The sequence below is a fragment of the Esox lucius genome, chromosome 5 (assembly GCF_011004845.1).
Source record: "Esox lucius isolate fEsoLuc1 chromosome 5, fEsoLuc1.pri, whole genome shotgun sequence".
NCBI classification, from domain to species: domain Eukaryota; kingdom Metazoa; phylum Chordata; class Actinopteri; order Esociformes; family Esocidae; genus Esox; species Esox lucius.
Window position 1 is genome coordinate 11,750,571 of NC_047573.1, and position 20,134 is coordinate 11,770,704.

The following is a 20,134-nucleotide window of genomic DNA, read 5'->3' on the forward strand; positions in this document are numbered from 1 at the left end:
ACAATGTTAATATACACTTAGGTCCGGAAATAATTGGACACTGACACCAATTTTGTTATTTTAGCTGTTAACCAAAATGTATTCAAGTCACAGGTAAATAATGAATACAGGCTTAAAGTTATCAGCTTTAATTTGAAGGGATTCACATCCAAATTGTAGAAAGGGTTGAGGAATTACAGCTCTTTAATATGTAGTACCCTCTTTTTCAAGGGACCAAAGGTAATTGGACAATTGATTCAAAAGCTGTTTCATGGAGAGCTGTGGGCTATTCCTTGCCAAAAAAATATCTAAAAAAGCCAGCTTAGTTCTGGGACATCATTCTTTGGACAGATGGAACTAAAATCAACCTGTACCAGAATGATGGGAAGAAAAAAAAATGGAGAAGGATGGAACAGCTCTTTATCCGAAGCATATAACATCATCTGTAAAACACGGTGGAGGCAGTTTGATGGCATGGGCATGCATGGCTTCCAATGGCACTGGGTCACTAGTGTTTATTGATGATGTGACAGAAGACAGAAGCAGCTGGATGAATTCTGAAGTTGTATAGGGATATATTTTCTGCTCAGATTCAGCCAAATTCAGCATTGGACAGATGGACACTTCACATTACAGATGGACAAAGACCCAAAACATACTGCGAAAGCAATCCAGGAGTTCTTTAAGGCAAAGAAGTTGAATATTCTGCAATGGCCGGGTCAATCAACTGATCTCAACACAATCGAGCATGCATTTCACTTTCTGAATACAAAACTTGAAAACAAGACCCACGAACAAAAACAACTGAAGACAGCTGCAGTAAAGGCCTGGCAAAACATCAAAAGGACGAAACCCATCATTTGGTGAGGTCCATGCATTCCAGACTTCAAGCAATCATTTCCAAAAAGGTTGGGACGCTTCGTAAAATTCAAAAATGGAGAATGCAATTATGTGCAAATTATTTATGTTTATATTTAATTTAAAATAGTACAAAGACTACATATCAAATCTTGAAACTCACAAATGTTATTGTTTTGGGAAAAATAGGTGCCCATTTAGAACTTGATGCCTGCAATACAGTTGCGACAGGGGCATGATTACCACTGTGTTGCAACATCTCTTCTTTTAACAATAAAAAGTGTTTGTCTGTAAGTGTTTGGGAACTGAGACCAATTGCTGTAATTTTGAAATGTTTTCCCATTCTTGTTTAATATAGGATTGCAGCTGATCAACAATTCAGGGTTTCCTTGTCTTATTTTTCATTTCATAATGACCCAAATGTATTCAACAGGGGACAGGTCTGGACTGCAGGCAGGTCAGTTTAGCACCTGGACTCTTTTAGTACGGAACCATTCGGTTGTGATACGTGCAGAATGTGGTTTAGCATTGTTTTGTTTAAATTAGCAAGGCCTTCCCTTAAAAATAAATTGTCTGGATGGCAGCATATGTTACTCCAAAACCTGTATATACAGTATTGTCCTTTGCATACAGAGATTTCTCCAGATACTATGCACTGTAGTTGATGAGAGATCCCCAAACTCTGAGATGATGAGAACTCTTTCCAATTTAAGAAACTTTGTTCTTAAAATGTTGCACTATTTGCCCACGCAGTCTTTCACAGAGTGGTGAACCCCTCCCCATCCTCACTACTGACAGACCCATCCTCACTGAAATTGTCTTTTTACCTAATAAGTTGTGTGATATTCCACCAGGTTTCGTTTTTGCCAGACCTTCCTTCCTTCCTTCCTTCCTTCCTTCCTTACTTACTTATTGACTGACTGACTGACTATCCCTTGTATTGGAGTACGCATTGTGAATTGTTCCGTATTGACGACGACTTTGCTGGCTGAAACCTGAAATTGTATACGGTTATATCGCGACTGTTTCTGGCATGGAAAAGTTTCTCTTCAGTCTTGCTAGCAATTGCTCAATTCTTATGATTATTCCTAAGAAGTTAGTAGATACCAGTAAGCCTATTACTGGCTAATAAGCTGTTCAAATGGCCAGTGGCAAAAGCAAAGCGTAATGGTTAAAGACAGTGCCTCTCACGTGGAAGGCTCAAGTTCAAATCTATTGTGAACAACAACATTTATTAATTTTATTTCCACGGTTTTATCGTCGTTTCACTTGATGGTTATCGTCACCTTTCTTGATAGTTATTGTATCAATGTAATTCACAAATGAAAGAAAAAAGTATGTTGTTTTGTCATGAAATGAAATAGCTTTGGCAGACTCGCTAGCAATTGCTCAATTCTTATGACTATTCCCGTAAGTTAGTAGATACTGGTAAAGCCTATTACTGGCTAATAAGCTGTTCAAACGGCCAGTGGCAAAAGTTAACAGTTCATAGATGCTATTTGTGGTGGATTTAGACTTAGTGAGAAACGTTCGTCAGTTTAACTGTATCAATATCATTTACGAATGGCCAATTAGCTGTTAAAATGGCCAGTGGCAAAGCCTTCTTGTAGTTCTTGTAGACAGAAATCCTGCTGGTAAATCATTGCATTCTGTTTTTCATTTACATTTTGAAGCAACCCAACATTTTTTAGATATAATATTTGGGTTGAAACTGTTAAATCTTTCCCTTCTCTCTTCCATCCTCCCTTTTCCTCTCCCTCACGCTGTAGGAGATCAGTGACACCGAGATCATGGAGCTGGCCCACAGTGCTTTGGGGAGGATGACAGTGATTCGTCAAATCTTCCCGCTCTGGAGGGACAGCAGCGCACGCTGCATGAGAAACAACCACCGCATCTCATCCCTCCTCTGTGACCCCCTGGAGGGATTCGTGCAGTTACTGGAGGTCAGTTCAAGTGGCTTTTTCTGACTGACTCCTGTCATGGCCTGTGATCTTAAAGGCCGGAGGTCAAATCTGTTTTGTGATCATTTAACCTACGAAACCAGGGGCGCATGTTCCAAGTTATTGTCAGATTTGGTCAGAGAATAATGTCTGTCACCACACCCTCACATCTTTATTAATATGTTAAGGATCAATAATAGGGAAATATTTATAATGGAAAATGATCTATGTGTATAGACGGAATGTTCCCATGTTTGCATTTGCTTTTATCTGCTGCTGCCTCCGGGGTGAAATCAGTGAACCCCATCACGTGTCTCGTCAGTGACAGCCCCAGAATGACAGAGCCCTCTGTTTGTTCTGAGTATCACAGAACCTGTGACCTCAGGGCCCCTGGGGGCCGACAGCACAAGAAGCTGATCTTGCATTGAGTGACAATAGATGATGAGATGTTCCACCCGACTGGGCTATTGACATGCGCAGGGAAACAGTGACAGGTGTAGGGAGCCTGGTGGAAGATGAGGAGGATTAAGTTGAGAACATAGAAACAGAATCACTAGAAGGGTTTCTACGGAGGAAATTGTGTTGGTCCTTTAACAAAGCTTCATAAACAGATATTGTCATTTGATTATTAACAATTATAAGGATTGTTACTGGTAGTAGTAGAAAACAGTGGCTATGATATTATTACCCAATAATTCAAAAGACTCGAACAGGATCCCTTTTTTTCTCGAAAAGTATCCCCACTGTAATTCTTCTTTCCCCACAATAAATCAGCCGCTATCACATAAGACTGTAGGTTTTTATACTGGGCGTGAATATATTTCATCATGTCCCGGCAATAACGGGCTACAATGAAAACTTGAGATTGCCTCCCAAATGTGTAATTTCTGTCACCATAATATTTGAATTGAGGAAGTGTGATCATAACCATTATTTCAGCGATCTGCACTGGACGTTCTGAATGCCACCAGCCTGCTGATGTTAGCTAAACAGTGCAATTGCACTTAGGCAATGGATGAGATGTCAATTCCAAGCGTTTTGTTCAGTTGAAGCGCTGCTTTCCAATCTATTAATGGTTAATCAAAAAATAAGGATGGAATTAGGATGTCTGCCACCAATCAAATGAATGGAGAAGATTAGTCATGTGGAAGGTGGGGAAAGAGAAAATATTTTGGTAAAAAGGAGATGAAAAATGTGGCAATACATCCTATTGGATGATCTTAGTTGGTGTACCCCCTGAGAAATCCCCCCCCCCCCCCCCCCCACACACACACACACACACGAACAAGTAGTGTTTTGTTATCTAGGCACATAGTCTTTTTTTAATAATGTATTTGGCACAAAACTACGCTGTCACAGTTGATGCATGCCGTCTGTTCATATTGCAGGCTATGTGCTGCACGTTGTGGTATGCATCAATCAACTGTACTCTTGCTCAACACCTGTCATCTCAGACATGTACAACTCTCAAAACACAAGGAGGAGTAGAATTACCAGAAGACCTTAGAGTTATGCATCTGAAATTATTACTGTCCCACTAAATAAAATATAGAAAAGAATGGCATGGCAGATCCTGACATTATTAATCTTTCTGATTCGATACGTGTTTCTGCATGTAATAACAGTACCTATCCTCCCCTAGTAAAATGAATCCCATGCAAATAGGTCTAAGGTCTATGTTGTCTGACTCCATCAAGAAAAATAGCCAACGTGGCCTAGGGTGTTCTAAGCCACTGTCTAGGCTTCCAGGGACGTGTAGTACCAGGGATACAGGTATAGTACCAGGGATGCATGTACTGTATAGTACCTGGGATACACATATAGTACCAGGGATACACATATTGGACCTGGGATATGCCTATACTGTAGTACCAAGGATACACATATAATACCAGAGATACCCGTATAGTACCTGGGATGAACATATAGTACCAGGGATACATGTATTGAACCTGGGATACACGTATAATACCTGGGATACATGTATAGCCCCAGGGATACACGTATAGTACCTGGGATACATGTATAGTACCTGGGATACACATACAGTACCTGGGATACATGTATAGTACCTGGGATACACATATAGTACCTGGGATACACGTATAGTACCTGGGATACACGTATAGTACCTGGAATATGCATGTAGTACCTGGGATATGCATATTGTGCCTGAGATGCATGTATAGTACCAGAGATATACCTATAGTACCTGAGATACATGTATAGTATCAGGGATATACATATAGTACCTGGGATATGCATATAGTACCTGGGATATGCATATAGTACCAGGGATATACATATAGTACCTGGGATATGCATGTAGTACTGCAATGTGGGTTCAAATCCAGCCCAGAACTCTATGTTTCATAAAATTCCAATATATATATATAAATAAAATGACAATATTATAAATAAGTTGCTAGTTGACAAGAAAACATGCTTTTAAGTACCTTTATCTTGCATTATCACTTACATAATTGAAACTGAGTATGATGTTTTGCCGTGATTCTGTACCAGTGAGATTAATTAAACATCATAAAAGTATATCCATATAGATGCGTCATAGTTTGCCTCAGAGAGCAACTTTCAGATTCCAGACATGGATGCAAAATTATTCTCACACATTTCAGGACTGTGTTCTCTGCCCCTGAACAGTGTCCTTTGATATCTTTAGGCCCTAGGTGAAAGAGAACACATTTTGGAACAGTGGCTGCAGGGCCTAAAAGAACATAGACCCATTGACTTGAATACAATCCTCCAAATACATTTTTTTGATTGAGAGGACCAGGACTTTGGCAATATGCTACATAGCCTGTAGTTCTTATGCACTCATTTGTTGTTATGATTGCAATCTCCTAACTTCTTAACTTCCTAAAACCCTACCAAACACACAAAAACTCAATAAGATGGATGCCTACATTTTACAATGGCACCTACACAGCTAGGCATTATCTGACATCCCTCCCAAAAGAGTCTATGACCACGTTACTCTTTCAACCATCCTGCTCTGTGACTTAAAATCCCCCTAATGAGCTAAAAAAAAATGCTTCCTTACCAGAACGCTGTATAATTAGCCGTGACGCAGCCATCTTCGTAGGTATACGGATGCACAGGATTTCTCCTTCATCCTGTGGTGTTTTACCTCTTAACTGAGATAGATAGCCTGGAGCCCTTGCTAGAGGCCTCAGAGATCAACAATGTTGACCTCTGAACCGCCTTATCCAGCCTCAGTCACACAGACCAGCCTGGCTAACTGATGTTCTAGAGGCTTCCACTCTCAGACGGCCCTACTGTCGCCATTGCTTTATGTACTGTCGCCATTTACACTTCGCCGCCTTACTGTTGGTCCAGAGCCCCTCCACACAGTACGTCGTGGTCGCACTCATTCCAAAATGACAGAAGGCATAGTAATTACAACAGAGGCACGAGGGTTATCGCACATATCACATATCCCCGGTCTTGTCCCAGTGTGGGGTGAATCTGTGCGTGTGGTGTTTTGATGCGGACGCAGCTCCGTCAAGTTTGATGTTTGATGTAGTTATTCACGTTGGAGAAATGGGAGTTGGCATGAATTGCCAGTGCAGATGACGTTATTATCATAGCCCTGTGTGATGTCTGCACTTTTTCGTCCATGAATCAGTTGGATTTCGCCCCTGCTTGTCACTGTACATTTGGGTTCTGCTCCAGGACTCTCTCACTAGGCTCACATCTGGTTCAAAGAGGCTTATTGTGTGTGTCAGTTTGATTGCGTGTGAGTGCGCGTGTGCGCGCCCGTGCTTGTGCATGTGTGTGCGCCCGCGCGCGCGTGTCTGAGTGTGCCTGCGAGTGTGTTCGTGTGTGCGTGCGCGTGCGTGCGTCTGTCCAGTGGTTCCTAACATTTCCAGCTGTGTCACTGTGGCTGCCGGTCTTACAGGTCTTCAGGATTATTGCCCCTTCAGACCGGCGCATTTGCTTCTGCTTACGCCCACGGCAGCATACCTCTGTTAACAACGTTTTAATAACCTCTGTTTATGCATGACCTTTCCAAATCCGTGTCAAACACAGACAGACAATGACCATGGGAAATCCTGGTCCTATTGAGCCACTCAAAGCAGCAGCCCTGCCTAACATGCAAGCTCAGTAAAACTGGAGCCTCCATTTTACTGATGTACAATGATTTTTATCTCATGACCTAGTCGCATGTCACTGTCTAATATCTTTCTTTATTTGCATAATAGGAATTGTGTGTCAGTGACCATGCTAATGTTCTGTATATAACTGTATGGTGTTCTCTTATTCCTTGTCCACCCGCCCCCCTCCTCTCTTTCTTGTCTGTCCTCTAGGTGTCCAACCTGTACCTGTATGACAGTGTGCTGATGCTGGCCAATGCCTTCCACAGGAAGTTGGTAGACAGGAAATGGCACAGCATGGCCAGTCTTAACTGCATCAAGAAGTCCACCAAGCCCTGGAATGGAGGCTGGTCTATGCTGGAGAACATCCAGATGGTAAAGCGCAAAACCAGTTCTAAACATGAACATGAACCTGTTTCTTATCTTATACTTTATTGAATGTGGTTGGTTGACTTTCATTGTATTAAATAACAAAAAGGCTTTTGAGTTGCCTGTCTTCAAAATCACTGTATATTTTGGCAGGTACAATTAAAATGTTGTTTTTCTCTTGAAGTACAGTCAGTTTTAGCATTAGACACTGTTTTGCTATTTCATCCTTTATTAGTTAATATTATTTTGGTTCATATTTTTTTTAAAGGAGAAAGTATTAATTTACTCCAAATACTTAACAAAAAGCATTTGTTTTTCTTATTGGAAGTAAAGCCACTGCAAATTGGCTATTGCCCAATACAGATGAATAACACAATACAGATTAATACAATATGGATGGTAAAACAGAGCTTCTGATTTGATCATAGCCAAAATGACCAATATGAAAAGAACGATTTAAGACCTCAATCCATCTAATTGAGGTAAGTGTCCTGGTTGAACATCACATCAAAAGAGAGACTGAGAAGAGTTATTGAACTGACCGGGAGCTGCATGTGTGTGGGAGAGCCAGATCAACGCAACCACAACAGAACGAAACAACTGGTCGAACACAGGATTGCATTATATTCCACAGAACGAAACCAATGAGCGAACATAGGATTGCATTATATTCTACAGAACGAAACAACTGGGCGAACACAGGATTGCATTATATTCCACAGAACAAAACCAATGGGCGAACACAGGATTGCATTATATTCTACAGAACGAAACAACTGGGCGAACACAGGATTGCATTATATTCTACAGAACGAAACAACTGGGCGAACACAGGATTGCATTATATTCTCCACATGTGGATAAAACATTTGAATGTCCATTGTTCCCAAGTGGAACTCTCCTCTCATCACTTTTTTGTCAACCAAAATGAAAACAATTATTTTACGGTTATGGTTTTATCCTAGGCATCTTGTCTGGTTATCCTCATTCGTTTTTTGTCATGACTTTGTTTTTGGGGAAGTGGAAGGGCAGTCTAGTTCACTCTGCTTACGTCACAAGTGATGAGGCACAGCTGTGGGAAATGCAGATGGTTATCAACCCTTTGGCTTTTATGTCTTTCCTGTCTGTGCCGTTCTCCGGACTCACATTATCTTGAACACTAAAAGGTCCTTAGATCTCCTTAGTTTAGTTTTTGTGGAGCCCATTGTTTTCTGTGGCCATTTTCCCAAATATTGTATATACCAATCAGCCATAACATTATGACCACCTGCCTAATATAGGATCCCCTTTTGCCACCAAAACAGCCCTGACCCGTCATGGCATGGACTCCTCTAGACGTTTGAAGGTGTGCTGTGTTATCTGGCATCAAGACATTAGCAGCAGATCCTTAAATTCCTGTAAGTTGCGAGGTGGGGCTTCCATGGATCAGACATGTTTTTCCAGCACATCCCACAGATGCTCGATTGGATTGATATCTCAGGAATTTGGAGGCCAAGTCAACACCTTGAACTCATTGTTGTGTTCCTCGAACCATTCCTGAACCATTGCTTGGTGGCAGGATGCATTATTCTGCTGAAAGAGGCCAATGCCATCAGGGAATACTGTTGCCATGAAAGGTTGCTCATGGTCTGCAACAATGCTCAGGTAGGTGGTACGTGTCAAAAATAACATCCACATTAATGGCAGGACCCAAGGTTTCCCAGCAGAACATTGCCCAAAGCATCACACTGCCTCTGCCGGCTTGCCTCCTTCCCATAGTGCATCCTGGTACCATATGTTCTCCAGGTAAGCCACGCACATGATCTCTGACATCCACGTGATGTAAAAGAAAACGTGATTCATCAGACCAGGCCACCTTCTTCCATTGCTCTGTGGTGCAGTTCTGATGCTCACATGCCCATTGTAGGCGTTTTCGGCAGTGAACAGCGGTCAGCATGGGCACCCTGACTGTTCTGCGGTGTTCTATGCAACAAACTGCGATGCACTGTTTTCGGACACCTTTCTCTCAGTACCAGCATTAACTTTTTCAGCAATTTGAGCTACAGTAGCTCGTCTGTTGGTTTGGACCACAACGGCCAGTCTTCGCTCTCCACGTGCGTCAGTGAGCCTTGGCCACCCTTGACCTGGTCAGTGGTTCACCGCCTTTCCTTCCTTGGAACACTTTTGATAGGTACTGACCACTGCAGACCAGGAACACCCCCACAAGGGCTGTAGTTTTGGAGATGCTCTGACCCAGTCGTCTAAGTCGATCAGATCCCATTTTACCTGCTTCAAATACATCAACTTTGAGGACAGTATGTTCACTTGCTGCCTAATATATCCCACACTGACAGGTGCCATGATAACGAGGTTATCAGTGTTGTTCATTTCACCAGTGGTCATAATGTTATGGCTTATTGGTGTATGTTTCCAGCAGGATGGACAATTGAGTGTGTGTGTGTGTGTGTGTGTGTGTGTGCATACATTCTTTTAGAGAATTCCACTGTATGATCCACATAGGATAGATATTTGTCCCAGAGATCTCGGGCTGTCCCTAACACATTGTCTTTGGTTGAAATGTACAAAAGGATTCAACCATATTATTAACTGGCATTGGGAGTGCACACATTTCATCTTGGACTTGGATATTACATGGTTTTGGCATTGGACAGCTGGTCTTTTAGTGACACTGAGAGACCTCACTATCGCTCTGATTCCATCCTCTCCATTTCTCTCGATATTTATCGATCTCTGTCTCTCTCTGTCTCCCTATCTCTGTCTCTGTGTGTGTGTCTCTCTCTCTCTCTCTCTCTCTCTCTCTCTGCCTTTTTTTCCCCCTCACAGGGAGATATCACAGGCCTCACAGGAACGATGGACTTCAAAGCGAATGGATCCAATTCTCACGTCCAGTTTGAAATTCTGGGCAGCAGCTTCAGTGAGACATTTGGAAAAGACGTGAAAAGGGTGAGTATTAGGCCACTGGCGTGCTCTCCTCCTTTGTCTCAGGACGGTTTTGAATCAGATATTTTTTTAGTTATTATTCTCTGTGCGGTTCTGAAGCGGCGGACCTCAGCGGCTTTACCCGGTAGTATTGTAGCACAGCAAGCTTTGACGAGGTAGTCAGTAAACCGTTTCTTTAAAACAGTGGAGGTTATGGCCCATAAATTGCTGGCAGCTATTTCTGATGTCGAGAGGCGTGGGGGGGTTGTTGGGGGATGGGAAAACATACTGCAGTCCTTAAGGTAAAGCATACATGAAAATCTGCCAGGATTCTGTTACACTTATTTTTGAATTGTACTGAGAAATGCAATATACTCAATAAAATCTTTAATTTATTAATCGTTTATTTATTGATTGATGGGAGAAACAAGTTCAACCGACATGGTCTGAACTCCCTGCGTAGGCCTGCATTCTATAATGCATGTATGTTATAATTCTAAGTCTTGGTAAAAACGTGTTCAGGGTGCTGGATTCATCAGAGCTGCATTGGCTATTCTAACATAATGACAATAACAATCATCTTGTTTATTGGTTTTGTGTGTGTTTGTGTAAAAGTCACCAGGCTCAATTAGACCATTTTAGACAACAATAAAGAAATGAATGACAGTTAAGTGGAGCAGCACATCATTCAAATATATTAAAACAAAGAAGAAAACACTGTTTTTACTGACATACTGCAGCACCTGACAATGTGGTTCTGTTAATGTTTATATTACACATATTCCAGCCAGTGTAGTATTGTATTTATAGTACACATATTTCAGCCAGTGTATTACTGTGTTTATTGTAAATATATTTCAGCCAGTGTTGTACTGTGTTTATTGTAAATATATTTCAGCCAGTGTTGTACTGTGTTTATATTACACATATTTCAGCCAGTGTTTTACTGTGTTTATATTACACATATTTCAGCCAGTGTAGAACTGTGTTTATAGTACACATATTTCAGCCAGTGTAGTACTGTGTTTATATTACACATATTTCAGCCAGTGTAGTACTGTGTTTATATTACACATATCTCAGCCAGTGTTGAACTGTGTTTATAGTACACATATTTCAGCCAGTGTAGAACTGTGTTTATATTACACATATTTCAGCCAGTGTAGAACTGTGTTTATAGTACACATATTTCAGCCAGTGTAGTACTGTGTTTATATTACACATATTTCAGCCAGTGTAGGACTGTGTTTATATTACACATATTTCAGCCAGTGTAGAACTGTGTTTATATTACACATATTTCAGCCAGTGTAGGACTGTGTTTATATTACACATATTTCAGCCAGTGTAGGACTGTGTTTATATTACACATATTTCAGCCAGTGTAGGACTGTGTTTATATTACACATATTTCAGCCAGTGTAAGACTGTGTTTATATTACACATATTTCAGCCAGTGTAAGACTGTGTTTATATTACACATATTTCAGCCAGTGTAGGACTGTGTTTATAGTTCACATGTTCTAATTTCCTGTTCTAATATAACATGAGGAACTGATTTGGAACATGCCAAGCATCCTGCAATGACCACTGCAGAACATGGAGCTACAGGGCCACTGTCAGCCTGGCTCACTCACACTGTGGGGCCAGGGCACCATGCACTTTAGGCTGGCTATTACATTATACACACAATTATCTTATTGGGCAGTATTTTACACCATGGTCCTATTGGTTTCCTCTGTGGCCATATTTCCAGGGTATGCAAACCTACTCCTCCAGAGCCGCAGTGTGTGCAGGATTTTGATTTAACGGACCTAGAAGGCCGAGTGTGCTTAATTTAGTCGCTGAGCTGACCGACTGTGCTAAACGATCCGTTCAGTGATTGACTAAATGCTACACACCTGGTCTTCCAGGTCGATTAAATCAAAGTCCTGCAGCTCTCATGAAACGAGGTTTCCTACCACAGATCTAGGCAAAAGAGTGCTATGTTCTTGGGCGGGAGTCAGACACGGTGCGTTTCCCTGTGTCCCTGCTCCTCCTCCTGTGCACCTAGACCTGGCTTCAAACATCATTTTAAATAAATGACATGTACATACAGTAAATTCATTCATATTTATTTAAAACTGTAAGTTGTTAAATGGTTGAAAGCAACAAAAAATGCTCTGATTCAGATAAACCACCATCCATTTATCCCAGGTGTGGGAAATACATACTTATGGTTACGTGCATCTCATAACGGAGTCAAACATTTAACCTTTTCTTAAAAGCGCTTGTTTTGAAGAGACAGAAAAAAGTATTTCATACATCAGCTCTGGTACTGTGGTATTCCTCTCATTTGGAGATGTTTTCCCTGGCACTGCCTGAGGAGAAGATGGTTGCTTGCATTGACGGCTCTTGGCCAGGACAAGACGGGGCTAAATCGCCTCCTAAAAACAAGGTAATATTCGACATAAGCAAGTTTATGCATTGCAATATGACTGCGGATGGCTTTTCATTATATCTCAGGTTAATATCACAGAAGCCGCCTTGTTGAGGCCTCGGCTCGCCCTAACGAGATTATAAAAGTCACCCTTTGCTTTGCATTCACGCCACCGATTTGCTCCCTCTGTGAGTCACGCTGCCACGACCGATGCGCGGCATTGCCGAAACAATCGCTGTGTCCTATTGAAATGTGTTGGGGAAAGCTATTTCTGAAATCCTTGTTCACAGAGGGTGCCTTCCCTTTGCCGGTTGGGCCGTATATCCCCTTTCTCTGGCAACACTGCCGGCTTTCAATTTACAATGATGGACTCTGGGTATACATTTTAGTTATTAGGTCCAGGAGCCCAAAACACACACACCCACAAGACACACACACACACACATTGAAAAACACACACTGGTACATACACACACCTTGTGCAACCATACCAAATGGGCAGATGCATCTATGTGCACGTGCACACAAGCATGCTCGCAACCATACACACACACACTTAGCATGCTGCTGTGACTTGCTCCTTTTTTTTCTCCATCGGGCTTTTATTTTGTATTATGAAAGAAAGGACAGCTAATGGCATAGCAAGTGCACTCAGTCTTATCGTTGTTTATGTTTGCAGTGCGGGGCTCCAGTCTGCAACTAGCTAGGTTAGTTCCCCCCTGAGAAGAGATTAATAAAGCTAGCTAACATAATCCTACCCCTGGTACGGAGATTAATGCCGCTAGCTAACTTAATCCTACCCCTGATATGGAGATAATTAGCCTTCTATGCTCTGTTGCATCTGACATCCGTCAAGTAACTTAAGGAAGAGTGTGGCTCAGTGAACATACCAAATGTTAAACATGAGACCAAAGGGGTAGATACACTGAGGGGTTTTTAATGTTGTGTTTCATGTTGCAATATAAACAACATGCCAGTTTTTTTTCTCTAATGCTTGGCCTGTCTTGATTTCTCACACACTCTTTTTTTTCTAAATCTTTCTATCTGTCAGTGCCTCTACCATGCTATATTTCACAGGACAAACATTTCACTCCGAGGAAGCGTCCAAGTAGATTGAACCTAAATGGAGATTGAGATGTTATTCCCTATTTCTGTCTGTTGACATATCTTCCTGTTGACCACTCAGTGCATTCCTTTCAGGCTTGGCATTTCTCGCTTTGTTGCCACTTTCTCATTTGTTCATTTCTATTCATCTCCTTGCTTTTATTCCTTTCCTACAATTTTGTATGTCCTCATCTACCCTGAAGTGTGATTTTTCAAATTGTTTACAAAATATAAACGTGTACACGTACAGCATCTGCCTACCTATGTATTCTTAGAAATCCCCAGTACATGGTCCAAACCTGGCTGGATTGTGGCACGTCTCTACGACATCCTCTCTTTACTGTCATTAACCTTTCAGGATTGGGACAAGGCCATTAGGACAGCACACTAAGAGGGGTTAATGGGCTGACTAATAATTACACTAATTTATCTTACATCTGTTAAAGTCATGGCACTAACTGCGGCATTCTCATTTCCCACATGCAGTAATGCTTATCTTTATTACAGTTGGATTGAAAAATTGATCTTTTTATTCCGAACAACAATAATGGTTAAGTATGAGGGTTAGTGCTGCCGTAATGAGAACGCGAGCTTTGCCACGCAAAACCTGAATTGATTTTATCTGTGACTATTTATCTCTTGAAAAATGAATAGGTGATATATTTGACTAGTTTAGGTCAGAAGGAGTTTACGGTTTATATGGGGGCTGAGTGACTTTGTATTTAATGCTGCAACTACTTGAACGTTGCGCATTGACCTGTTCCTAGAAGGTATAATACACTGTTGTTGAGCTTTGTCTTGCACTGTAGGGAAAGAAACATACTTACAGTTTCAGCCTAACATTTTTTTTTATCTAAATGTATGCTACCTTCCCTGGTAACCGACATTTATAGCTGAAATGAACTAGCCTGGTACTTGATATGTGATACCATAACAAACCAAAATGCTAATATTTCAAAACAAATTGGCCACAAAACTTTTTTTTATTTATATATATTTTTATATAAACTATTTATTCACCTTGTTCCAACTTGCCGCCAAAATCCTTTCTACTTTTGTAGCATTTGGCAGGCATTTTGTGTACCTAGCTTCTATTGTTGCCATTTCTCAGTGAGAGTCGTTATTGACTCTTTAAATTGTTATTGGAGGATGTTTTGCCGTTACCACAATGACATCATAGCACTTACCAATTTGGTACCCTTTTCCCACCACCACCCCTCCCTTTGTGCTCTGCATTGTTGTGCCATGTCTGTGACTTCTGTAGCATAAAGAGCTTCTCTCACTTTTGGTTGCAGCAGAGTTGAGTGGAAAGTCTCTAAATGTGGTAACTCTTGGAGGCAAAACACAAAGACAGCCAGACAAAAAGATGAGTTGGTCGCTTGCCTCTTTCACCAATCATTGTTAGAGGTATGTAAAAACCAAATGTATTCTGAACAAATTATGCAACATGCAACAATTTAATTGATGTACTGGTTGGTCGCCGATACCTTTAAAAATATAAAATAGAAGAAAACCAATCAGCATCTCTGTATATGAAACATTTCTGGGATCTTTAATTTAGGTTATGAAACATAATGCCTTTCGTAAATAGACAGTTGAACTGCAAATGTAGTAGATTATTTCAATACAATTACATTTTCTTAGAGTAGTTGCCTATAATAATAAGTCCCAAATGAATGGTTAATGAACAGTTTATTTTCTGTAGCTCTGTGAAATTAACTAAAAAGGTTTCAATGACCTAATCCATACTGATTAATTTGCATTCACCTGCATTATGAACAGACTATACATCTTGATTTTCTCAGTTTATCAATAGAGACTTACCAGTCAAATGAAAGATGACATTCATGTTGTTTTATAGTTATCTTGGTCAAAACAAAGATTAATTGATGCATTAATGCATACATGGCTGTCTTTGGAACAAGGAAATCAATATATTAAACTCAAACTGATTTAATAGAGCAGTGGATGAGTTTATCTGCTTGGGTGAAATACCATATGGTACCTCCATTTCGGGGTGTCATTTTGATATTGAGTTTGTATAGTTCGGATTATAATGATACCTAACCTGGTATTGGTTTTAAAGTCAAAATTCTGTTATTCGTGACAAGACTGAAAGGAATGAAGTGGGTTAAAAGAGATGAAAAGAGGGCATGAGAGGGACCAGCTGGTCTCTGTACGGAGGTGTCTACGTGGTCATGGAGTAATGGAGATAGGGATACAAGCAGGGGTGGGGGAGGTTGGGGGTTAGCTTATCAGCATGTTGCACACCTTTTACAGGGATCAGGCCTGTTAGCCTTGGTATCGTAGCGGCAGATTGACCCACCAACAACCAATGCAAGCGGCTAAGAAATCGATGGACCCTTGGAAAAGGAACAGGATGCATCATTGGTGCACATAAAAATATACAAAATAGATATTTTTAAATCCATCCTGGTTTTTGTGTTCTAAGCAGACCACAATGTTGTTTTCGTGAGTCCAGTTTTGATAGTTTAGGCTATTTTCTCTGAATAATGGTTGAAAATGGTGCTATGCATAGTTCAAACACAACTTTTTTTAAACTGAATATAAATGATATGGCTGGCATGCTTTCCTTGAAGTATATTGGTTTCAAACACTAACTCAAAGCATTGCTTCATCATCGGTTTACAGTTGAATTTAAGCATAAAAATCCTTTATTATACAAAAACATTTTAAAGCATGAACAATACAATATAAAGGTAGCTATCAACCAAAACTACAAAAGATGAGAGTTTAGATCCAAAAATGTGTTTAAAAACAATTACTGATGAACTCTTGCACATATGTCTTCTCATAGCAGGGGTTTTAAAATTGTTCGTGCTAACACAGTACATTTCTTCAATACATCACCCTTAAAAACATCCTGAAAAACATGCCTGAACAAACTTGTTTGTTTTCAAACCAATTTACTACATGGTCGATTAGCTTCGTTTTAAAACAGCCTATACTGTTACATGCTTTCATTTTATTGCCTTTTTCAAATTCATAATAGAAAAACCACATAGGCTTACCATTCTTAAACTGGATCATATCTTTTAATAAGCTTTAGCCCAAAACATTTTCTGTAAAGTAATGGTAAAACACTGACCGTCACTGAGCAGTTTTTCACTATGGCATTTGCAAATAATAAAAGATAGCTCTGTGTGGATCTGTCCAGAAAGTCTCATTCTTCTTTGACCATCGGCATGTTAGAACAAAAACATCCAGGGCTGAAGAAAACACTTTTTGATTTGAAATTTAACCAGGACATTCAAATGTACATGTCTACTCTTGACATGTGATCTTTAGTGACCACATAGAGTCAACGTCATATTCTGATTTTAACCCCAACATTTTTGGAAATCCACATAAAACCTGAAATGTAGATTTTGTTGTATTTTCCCCTCAGTGAGTTGCGTTGCTATGGCATTTCGATTGATCTCTTTACCAAATCTATACTTACAGGTAGATGTGCATCTCTTTTCTGGAGCTCAGCTGAAATACACAGACAGTCATTTGGAACATAATGGGACTCAGCTGAATAGAAGTCCTTCTGAAATTACAAAGGAGAAGAGAATGCAGGGCTTTCATGATAATGTCAAACCCTGACAATGACACTTTGCTATTCAGAAATCCCAAGTAATATTAGAAAAATAATGATGTAGGATATTGTTGATTTTGCTTCACTATTTAGACCCTAATTATATGTCTTGATTAGTTGAACTAGGTCTGACTCTGAATATTGTAACCTCGATTGGCTTGTGGTTCTATAAAAACAAATGTGGGCCTAATAATTAAATCAATAGATGTTATTTTCCGTGTCTCTGCTAAATTCAAATTTAAATCTGCAATCATTTGTGTTGCGGTAATGAGGGAAAAATAAGCAAAACATCTATCTGCTGTCTGTTGTCGGTCAATGTATTGTTATTCATCCGTTCCGGTCTGCATTCAAACATCGGAAACAATAATGAAATAATGAAATACATGGGAGAGGATTCGAAAAGAATACATAAGTTCATCTGTGCTTTCCAAGAAGGTGGAGAGTGCTCTACAAGCTTATCTTTTCTATAGCTAGAAGCTGCCTGACTGCATTGAGGACTCTCTTTGTCCCTGAGCTGAGCTATGGTACACATTTTTAATTTACACTTTAGTTATTTAGCAGACGCTCTTATCCAGAGTGACTTACAGTTAGTGCATACATTTTAAGATAGCTAGGTGGAGCAACTACCCAACTCGGTAGTAGTTAGTACATTCCACTCAATGAATTAGTCATCAGCAAAAGTCAGTGCTGGAAGGAAGATGATACAAATAAACTCAGCAAGTGTCGGTCCACTGTACCTTAACTTACCCAACGCTGCCTCAGGGCAGGGTGGCATTTTTAATTATGCACTACTGGTTAGTCTCTTGTCAACAACACTGACACAGCCTGTCTATTTTTAGTCACTATAAATTAATAATCTAGTGATTTTGTTTTTCCCTCCCAACAATAAATAAATTCATAACGCCCCCTTTAATTTTACGAAATCGTCATCAAGTCATACGCATGAACTCAGACGACTACCTTCTTTAGTAGCGGCAATCCATCAAAACCTCAATGTCATTTTAATCACCCATTAACAATTTGCCGGTGGATGCGAGCGCGACACACTGACATGGCGTACAGCTGTCCTGACTGATTGTCACGCCAGTATCCTCTGAGCCTCGAGTGGTTTTCAGATCATCTCTGTGAACCGACGTGCACTGGGGGACGGACGCAGCAGGTGTGAAGTGGTGACAAGCAGTGGCATTTAGCTCCAGCACCGACTCAAAGCGGCGCTACAGTTGACTGAGAGGCCTGACATTTTTACACAAGGGACGGGCAAAGGCAGCGCATGATTGCCGATGCGTTGACCCACTGTTGAGCCGTCCACCTTGAGGACAGGATGCGGTACAGACAGATTTGTCTGGGACGTATGTCTTGACCTGACTGCTGCTCGGAACCAGCGTTCCCCCCATGGCCTAGGATGTTCGAAGACTCTAAACTGCAGCCTCTGAGGCACACAGGGCAAGTGTTCAAATTTGCCCAACTTGCTATTTTGGCACACTCACTCTTATGTTTTGGCGGTGTCTTCTTTTGTTTTTTACCTAAGCAATTGTTGTAAAAATTTGGCGAGGATCTTGTTTATAGAAAAAGCGCTACGGTACTATGGGTGGGGACTTCCAGTGGAACAGGGAGTACTACTGTCGTTTATTAGACGCTGTTATATATCATGAGTCAGTGGTACGCATAAAAAACGGGAGTTGGTGTTCAAACGGCTGCTAGAAAGGCCGTCCTGAACTGAAGTAACACCACATCACAGGGTCCCAGTTACCACCCGAGGCAGCCTGGCCCATTCAAGGATAGATAAACATGTGCCTGGGTCGATGGAGATTGTAAAGTACAGCATGGCGGGTCACAATAGGAGCCATATATTTAACTACATTGACAAGTGATCCGGTCACACTGGTTTGGTGATTACGCTGTTTCCCTACAACGCTTATTATGTGGCCACCTTTGTGGTTGAGGCCTGACCTTGAGGCTGGGGTTCGGATAGATATTGACTTTACACTGTGAGATTGTCCCGGGTTTCAAGCAGTAGGCTCCAGAAGCTCTGATTTCTCTTTGGTTCAGGACCCTGTTTCCATATAGTTTTTATATGTTTCTGTATACTGAGATCCATTTGTTTTTTCTTCAAGAAAACTCACTTCCTTCCATGAATAAGTTGCAGCTTGTAATGTGACTGCAGGGCATGCATAACAAAATAAATTTGGCTTGATGTTAATAACACATTTTCAAAGTGAATCCATTAAAAATATGATACACTTTAAGAGGCAGCTGATTTAATTTAAAGTGTATAATTTTCACTGTGCCTCTAGCTTGGAGAGTATTTTGAAAAGGATTTCATTAATTAAAGAAATGAATAATCATAATCAAAAACAGGTGCAGTAGTAGGCTACAGTTTCATTAGTTACTATAGTAGTTGTGACATCCGAGAGGAGAGCTCAAACATCTAAATTTGCTCTTAACAATTATGTAGTGCTGGAGGCCTTAATGTACATAATGAAAACATCCCTAAAGACTTAGAGATCACCAAGAGTACAGCAAAGAATAGCTTTTTCTTTTCTCTGTCCTAAAGCTACTCAGGGAAGACATGTTTTTGTAGTTAGCCCTTATAGTAATTCATCCTGCTGAACAGGAGAACACACCATTAACACCTTAAAACCAACACATCTGAAATTGTATTATTAAAATCTTTACCCTTTTTTACCAGGTAAGTTGACCTAGAAAACCCTTTTTCATTTACAGAATTAACCTGAGATATAGTTTTGTTAACTGTCTTGTTCAGGATCAGAACAGATTTTTTTCCTGGCTGTCTCAGGGATTCGATTAAGCTTTCAGTTACCGGTCAGAT

The 20,134-nt window shown here is 40.5% G+C and overlaps 1 protein-coding gene across 4 annotated transcripts in view; it reads left to right on the forward strand.

Moving 5' to 3' along the window:
- The window catches only part of grid1b (glutamate receptor, ionotropic, delta 1b), a 329,186-nt gene that overhangs the window by 279,869 nt on the left and 29,183 nt on the right, over nucleotides 1-20,134 (forward strand). For all 4 annotated transcript variants that reach the window (XM_013133865.4, XM_013133866.4, XM_010895654.5 and 1 more), the window contains 3 exons: nucleotides 2,607-2,780; nucleotides 7,106-7,267; nucleotides 10,085-10,204. In XM_013133865.4, the coding sequence (XP_012989319.2) occupies nucleotides 2,607-2,780; nucleotides 7,106-7,267; nucleotides 10,085-10,204 (456 nt within the window). The remainder of the gene's footprint in view (nucleotides 1-2,606; nucleotides 2,781-7,105; nucleotides 7,268-10,084; nucleotides 10,205-20,134) is intronic.